The sequence below is a fragment of the Coffea arabica genome, chromosome 2e, assembly GCF_036785885.1.
Source record: "Coffea arabica cultivar ET-39 chromosome 2e, Coffea Arabica ET-39 HiFi, whole genome shotgun sequence".
Classification (NCBI taxonomy): Eukaryota; Viridiplantae; Streptophyta; class Magnoliopsida; order Gentianales; family Rubiaceae; genus Coffea; species Coffea arabica.
Window position 1 is genome coordinate 73,354,640 of NC_092313.1, and position 7,785 is coordinate 73,362,424.

At 39.7% G+C, this 7,785-nt stretch overlaps 1 protein-coding gene across 3 annotated transcripts; it reads right to left on the reverse strand.

Annotated features, from left to right (window-relative positions):
* Window positions 1-243: 243 nt before the first annotated feature.
* LOC113733057 (phytochrome A1) lies at window positions 244-7,507 on the reverse strand. Of its 3 annotated transcripts, none has more exons than XM_027259196.2 (5): window positions 7,139-7,507; window positions 3,400-5,462; window positions 2,371-3,187; window positions 1,451-1,741; window positions 244-629 (listed from the first exon to the last, which is right to left on the reverse strand). In XM_027259196.2, the coding sequence occupies exons 2-5, from the start codon at window positions 5,447-5,449 to the stop codon at window positions 419-421; spliced, it is 3,369 nt and encodes a 1,122-aa protein (XP_027114997.2). In that variant the 5' UTR covers window positions 5,450-5,462; window positions 7,139-7,507; the 3' UTR covers window positions 244-418. The 3 variants fall into 3 exon arrangements, with proteins under 3 accessions (XP_027114997.2, XP_071937140.1, XP_071937141.1); XM_072081039.1 differs by lacking the exon at window positions 7,139-7,507 and adding an exon at window positions 6,390-6,942; XM_072081040.1 differs by lacking the exon at window positions 7,139-7,507 and adding an exon at window positions 6,350-6,794.
* Window positions 7,508-7,785: the final 278 nt, after the last annotated feature.

Genomic DNA, 7,785 nt, shown 5'->3' on the forward strand with positions numbered 1-7,785 from the left:
GTTAAACACACAATATGCTTCTGCAGAAACACTTGTAAGTTGCTCAGAAGTACCAAATGGTTAAAAACGATCAAATAAGTCCATAACATCATATAATCATATTAAATGTAATATGGCACTAGAGTTCTTTTCCTGGTTTCTCTGGTTCCCAACAGCATAATCCGTTGTACAGAGCAAAAGTTAGATGGATTAAAAGGGGGCCAATCATAAAATCATCATCCAATTGTTTCAAACGAGGCAGGGTACAAAAATGGAAACCAGCTTTATTCACATCGCAGAAGTTAAAACAACAGAAATGTCTAAAGGAAATTAGCCAAGCAAATCAAACACAGACTAACTCAGGACTATGAATTCTTGTCCTCTTTGACTATACACATTTCATTGGGATCTTGTTAGACCTACAAGATCACGTGAACAGCTATGCTGCAGGCTGATTAGCAACTGCGAGTTCGACAGATATGATAAAAGTCGATCGCCCCGCCTCCCTTAGGTACTGAACATCTCCATTCATAAGCTTCACCAGTTTTCTGCTGATAAGAAGACTTATTCCCTCATCAGATGCTTCTCCATTGGTACCGAACATTTGGTTCAGCAATTCTTCTGGAACCCCACCTCCAGAATGTGTCATCCTGCACCCAAAAGAAATCACAGTAGCTCATGACTCTGTATCCCGTAGATGGCTTAAAAATAAAGATACTGCAGTCATAAATTGGCGTATGGTCCCAAAACAAATGTTTGTCGAAGTATATTTTCAATGGATTGATCCTGATCTGTGATCTGAAATCTTCATTATCTGCCATGCATAATCTAAGTACCATATACCTAAACCAGTTTGTAGGGTACTAAAGTACCCGCTATATTTGCGATGAGGAGGATACCTCATTTAAGTGTATTCCCTTCTACATAGGATTAAACCCAAATATTTACTTCTAATGAATTCCTTCTCTTCAAAAAGAAATATTAAAAGGAAGATCCACCAAGCATTGGAAATCTATGCAGTAGTTCTGAGGACTTTACAAGGAATATTAAAATAAAAAAGAAACTAACATGTTATGCCATAAGTAATCAGTCCATTCTCAAAATCTGGTTGTAGCGGTCAATTGAGGTAAAAAAATACACAATAGAAGAAATTAAGAAGAGACAAGGATCTCAATACTACATTGGGAAGCTTAGCCACAAGCTACACAGGGAGGGGGTCCATCATAACATTCAAACATGCAATTGAACAAGTCTTTTCTCAGAAATGGCAGGCAGAAAAGAAAAAGATAGAAATGATACACCTCCACTGTATGTATAATCGCCAATAAAATGTGTACTCCACCTATCATCTTGAACACAAAACCTTTTTCAACAATCAAGTAATGTAAGCCAGGAAAAGAAAAATAAAAATCTACACTGATCAGGAGGAGCGCCATATGCACCAGTACAAGTTGCAGGGAAATTCTCATACCTTAATTCCAAATGGGCAAGCTGAACTGACTCCCCTAATCGGTCTTTAGTCAACTTTCCTCCAAGACCCAGCTGGCCTCCATTTGGTGTAAAATTCACCAATGTCAACAGGAAATCAGCTAGAACTTGCTGAAGCCTCAGTCCATCACCATATAGAGTTTCATTCATAAGACTTTCAGCCAAATTATTCACTATCACAACACCCTTTGCACTGCTTTTGATCATGACTTGACTAATGGAAGCAACCAGTACTTCATGTAGCTTGAATTCCACCATTTCCAGATCCAAATACCTGCAAAGAAAAGGCAAAGGATATCCTAAGAATATAGCATATGAACGCCAGAACAAATTAAAAAGATATGAAGCTCAAAATGAAGCAAAGCCACACACAAAATCCACACAATAGGACCAAAAAGTGTAGACCATAAGTACCTGAACAGATGAAAGCCAAAGAACATCCTAGGTGCAGTACGCTTGAAAATATGGGATCTTATTACCTTTAACTTCTATATGACCTAAACCCAAATTATGATTGATTGATCAACAATCTCAAGAAGCATCAAACATAACTAAATCACATAAATCCCAAAGATTCAGAGAAACTTTGCAAACAATTATTGTTAATCAATTGCGAAACATGTACATGAAGGTTAGACATCCTAATGTAATGACGATTTTCACACAATTTAACCAGAAAGCTCCGACATAATGTTGTTAGTGAACCTCTGCTGAATCTCGTAACTAGTAGCTAGATGCTGCTAGCAAAAAATTCAAGTGCAAACAGAACACTTCAATCAAATGAAGCTTTAATTATGCAATAGTCAGACATCAAGGATAAGGAAATAAAAAACTTTTGAAGAATATCGTAAACATAAAACCAAACCAAAATACAGCGAGCAAATACCAATGATTTTATCATACCCATCAATTATGCTGTCAAGATCAGTGTCATCAAGAATCTTGTTAAGCTGACGCTGACACTGGGCACTGGTTTGTAGCAGATTCTTCTGATCCTCTCCCAACTCAGTGTCCTCCAACATCTTCCTTGAAAAAATAATTCCAGACAGTGGATTTCTTATCTGCATCCTTATGTAAGCCAATACCTTCAACCTTTTCAATGCAGTTTCCTCAGATAGTCTTTGAATATGAAGTGCCTGCTGCAACTCGTAACTTGCCAGCTGCAGAAAGCAAAATACCCCAGTGACTGCACCCTCTCTATCCAGCTTTTTGCTCACACAGAGCAGGCACTCTATGTACTTCCCATTCCGTGCAAAGAAACCAAAAGGTATCTTTTCAGATGCTTGACCACTTATGGCATTGTTTAGTAAAATACCAAGATTCACAAAAGCTTCCTGATTCCTGAGCCTGCAACAGGCTGTATGAATTCCAAAAACCTCTCCTAAAAGCATCTTATCCATAACCTGCTCTCTACGCCATCCAGATACTTTTGTCATGGCAGAATTCCACTCAGAGCACCAGCCAAATTCATCCGTTCCAAATATTGGAGGAATCAACGGGTTGGGATTTTGTACAATAGCTCTGTAATCACCTTCAATTCTAGTAAACTTGTCCATGATAGCCTTCTGACCAGTTATATCCTGGGCAACAAAACATACACCCACAACAGTCCCTCTAACATCCCTGCTTGCACAGGCATTCACAATCAAGCTAACTGGGCCCGCATCAGCTTTTGATCCATGTGTTTTAATCTCAAATTGCACATTTTGTTCTTCTTTGCCTGATAAAAACAAAGAAAGATTAAAAGCTGTACACAAAACATTTGGGGTGTGAATTGACATCATGACTTAAAAAATAAAATAAAATAAAATACAAAGATAAACAAAAATGAAAAAGGGAAGAACATCAATGATTCAAATCCACCCAAAAAAGGCTTGCATTTATGCAACTATAAAAGCAAATGAAACATCAGTGTTTCACTCAAACACATACCCAGCAATGCCAATTCCAGCATCTTATTCACTGTTTCAGCCGATGAATCTTCAACAAGGGTAAGCAATTTCCTCCCAATTGCTTCATCAACAGCAAGACCAGTTAAATCGGAAATCTTTGTATTCCACCCATTAACCACCCCATCAATATCAACCGCCAAGATTGGAACTGATGCTGTCTCAATCAGCCGAACCATTTCAGATGTCACCGCTTCCAATTCCTGCAATCCGTCGATCCGGAGGTCATTAAGTTTTGAATGGATTTCCTGAGTGTCTGACTTGGTTCCCTCATCTTCCTTGGAAGAATTTCTCAGTATAAGCTGCAAAGAATGGATTGCATCCATCTCATAATCCTTCCAAGTTAAACTTCTGGTCTTAACAACTTCAAGAAATGCTTTGAATGAAGACCTCGGATGCATCTTCCTACCATCATCCTTCTCCCCAGGTTCATGCTTTGCACCACCCCATCGAATCTCTGCAGCAGTGTGTGATCTGAACCAGAAAAGCCAGTCCTTATCTGATATCCGAACAGCTGCCATCCCACAAACTACATCACCAAGAGCAAGAGCCCCAGGGAACCCAGCATCATATAAACTGTCTGTGCTCAAACCCGTTGAATCCATGTGATACTCAGAAAGCCAGGATATTATATCACGCAGCTGAAAGTCAGTTGGAGTTAATCCCATTCTATGTATTTCGTTCTTGTACATTAAGACCGCCCCATCACATTTCACAAGATCCATTATGTTTGGACTCTGTGAAACAATGCCCAAGGGTGCATCACTCAACAGCATATCACACAAGAGAGTCTGTGTTTTCAGAATGTTCTTCTCAACAATCTGATTTTCTAATTCCAACTCCTTGCTGACATGGATAGCAAACACTTGAGTGAGGAACTCACAGGCATACCGAAGAGGGAAAGGAACAAATCTCGGTGTTGTGTTATGACACACAACCAATCCCCAAAGCCTTTTCCTTTTTTGAGGGTCTGCAGGCTCAGAACTATCCCCCTCATCATCCCCATCATTGATTATGACAGCCATCACCAGAGATGCAATTGAAGTCATGTTTTCCATATATTGCAAATGGCACGTATGAGGGGCCCTGAGTGTGGAGCCACATAAAGTAAGATCAAAAGGAAGCTTCTCATCTTGAATCACCTTCATATGTTTTGCTCGGCAGTCGCATATCATGCGAACTTTGTTTTTCATGAATAAAAAGCGTGCAGCCTGAGGGATATCTGTAGCTGGGTAATGCAGACCCACATAGGGCTCTAGGCCTGGCTTCGTGACTTCGCTTATCACCTCTCCATGATCATCATCGTGAAATTTATATGTCATCACCCTGTCATAACCTGTCAGTTCAAAAACCTCTTGAACCATTGTATCACAAAGTCTATCCAAGCTCCCACTGGGTAGGGACTGCAGGCGTGTAATGGCTTTGGCAGCAAGCTTATAGGACTGCAAAGCACCAGCAGCAGTCATGGGGACTTCATAAGGCTTCACAGGCTCAAAATCAATGATTAAGCTACCTGTCACCCTGTGAACAATGGCATAAAACGGCTTCCCAGAAGTTTTACAGTGGACCAATATAGGATTCAGCAGAGAAACCTCTCCAAATCCTAAGGCCTTATACAATGCTGCTGCACTAGGATTAGTAAAAATAGTTCTGATATCAGTTCCAATGTCAATAACCGGATGATCACCAACACTCGGAACAGCGTGACTGACCATGGTCAGCATTTCAGGAGCATTTTCACTATAAGCAATGACTTTGAAAGTTTTCTCATCCAGAGCTAAAAGACATCCAAATGGCTGGATAAATTTTCCTTTCTGAATCTGATGAAGGTAAGCTGTGGTTATCCTATCAGATCTAGGTCTGTGCTCTCCAGGAGGTGTGACACGCACTGAGCTCGAATAGTCAAAGGAACTACCTGACTCCTCAAAATCAGCATTGAGCTTTGCATCTATGGAGGTCTGTGCAATTATCCGAGCACTGTGCTTTGATCTTGCTGAACTGCTGGAAGACTGACTAGGTCTTGAAGCTGACATTTTTAGCTCAAACCTGCATAATACATAAGAGTAAAGTTGAGAAAAAGGCATCAAAATTGAATCTTTACACGATCAAAGAAATAAATGACACCCAAGCTAAACCGAAGAAAAGAAATTTGTATCTTCAAAATCCCGTAATGATTTCAGATATTCATAAGTACACAAACCATTAATATCCGAGACTCTTTCTACCAAAACCAACTCTCATAAATGGCATTCTAGCCGACCACCGAACAAGAAAGAAGGTCCTAATTTTCTTCCCTACTCTGAAAGAAGACAATATAGCACAAAGCTTGCAAAATTATGACAGCCGAAAATAAAATGAACGTCTCCAAGATCAGGCCCACCAACTGTGGAGACATCATTTGACAACCCCACCCCCACCCCCCCCCCCCAAAAAAAAAAAAAAAAACTACGCTGAGAAATGTACGAATGAAGTATAATGCACCAAGTGCACTTTAGGCCAATATTTTCTACAGCTTTGTAACCACAGCAGAAGTATCAGAGTTAAATGGAAGAGATAATAGATTTAATGATATCTTACAATGCAACGCAATCTAAACATATCTCACAGGTTGCTCTCAGACTCCTGGCTAGCAGTAAATCAGAACTAAACTAAGTTGCCTGTTTATCTCAATACAAATCTTTAACAGGAAAGCAAACAGATATTGCCGACTAAACAACATATGACAACATCCTTCATCATTTAGAAGTCATAATTAGCTATCCTGCCGGCCAACACTTCCAAGAATTATAAGTTCAGACTTAAAAGGGACAAGGGAAGATGATTCGAAAAAAGTCGTGAACTTTTACCAATTAAGATCAACAACAACAACTAAGATGAATCCGCAAAGTTGGTATAAAAAGAAGCACAATCCACAAAATTGAGCAAGCTTCTACCTCTCATCCTCTCCCCAGCAGAGATGGTAGTAATACTAACCCTTTTAACAACTTGGTTGCAGAGGCTAAAAGCAGAGTAGTAGCAAGTAGCAGTAGACTCCAAATGAAATCTTGAAATATTGAAACTTAGAACAGCTTCAAGAATGAGCAACACCAGTTTGGTAAATTGGAAAAACCCATCAAAGCCCTCGGGAATCCTATAAGACTGCAAAGTTCAGCTGTTTCCAAACCTCCCTCCCAAGATCTTGATCACCGCCTCTTCTGATTCTTTCAAGGGCAAAACCGGGACCACATCACCACCTCCTCTAACCACCAACCTGAATACACCTTATACTTGCTCACTCACTGAGGCCTATCCCACTTAGCATTAATTTACTTATTAACCATACTTCCACACATTTCCCCCAGCATACATGACCAGATACATGTGACTGTACATCAGCAAATGAAATTTTATATATACTAATGGTACAAATCATGTACAATATTTTATGTCTATAAATAGTAAGAGGTGACAAGTTTACTGGAAGAATGTGAACTCTGTTGGTAGTTTTGTTTCTAAACATGTTAAAAGCAGCAGCTGATCCACCAGGAAAATCTAAAAAAAAAAATCAATTTTTAAAAGCTAATATAGCATGGATTAATCTTATTCAAAATAAGATTAGGTAACATGCTGTTAGTGTATACATTGCGGTTGTATGTATACAAGATTAATTTCTATTATATTATGATATTAAAGAATACTAAAATAAACAAATGCCAAAAAGGATAAGGCTAGAAAGTGAGTACCTAAAGCGGCGTATTAAAAAGGGGAAGTGTCAAATGGCGTGAAAAGTGCCTTTGTGAAAAGGGGTGAAAATGGTCTTTAAGGTCTTGTGAGCTGTGAGGATTAGTGCAACAAGTTAGGGCAACCCATGTTTGGGGAAATGGAATTGATGGGTAGAGAACAAAACCTCGAACGGGAAGGTACCCACCAGCTACAAGGCCAAAAGGTTATGCCGGTCACCCCAGGAACAGAAAAAAGAAGGAGGCAGGGGGTGTTGGTGTCAGAATTTTGGGTTAGAAGGTATGGGGAGGAGGAAGGATGACGGTGTGCCCAATTAGTTTGGTTTGGCAGGTTTCCAGATTTGCCTGCACTATCAAACAGTTAGCTGCCCATCCCCATCCCCATCCCCATCCCATGCATTTGCTTTCTTTGGACATTTCAAAGCTTGACCACCATCCACTGCAGCTGGGAGTGGTCATAGTGGTAATTTGGAAGTGCAAGTGTTGTTTAGCAAGTGGAATTGCAGTCAAATGATGATGATTTTACTACTGTAATTTAGTGCTAGTAACAGTGCAGCACCTCATTTTTTTTTTACTTTCTTGTTTCTTGATTGGATGACTTCAGGTGAGAAAGTCGGATCCTAAGATGTAAAACGTGTAAGAAGGCGGCC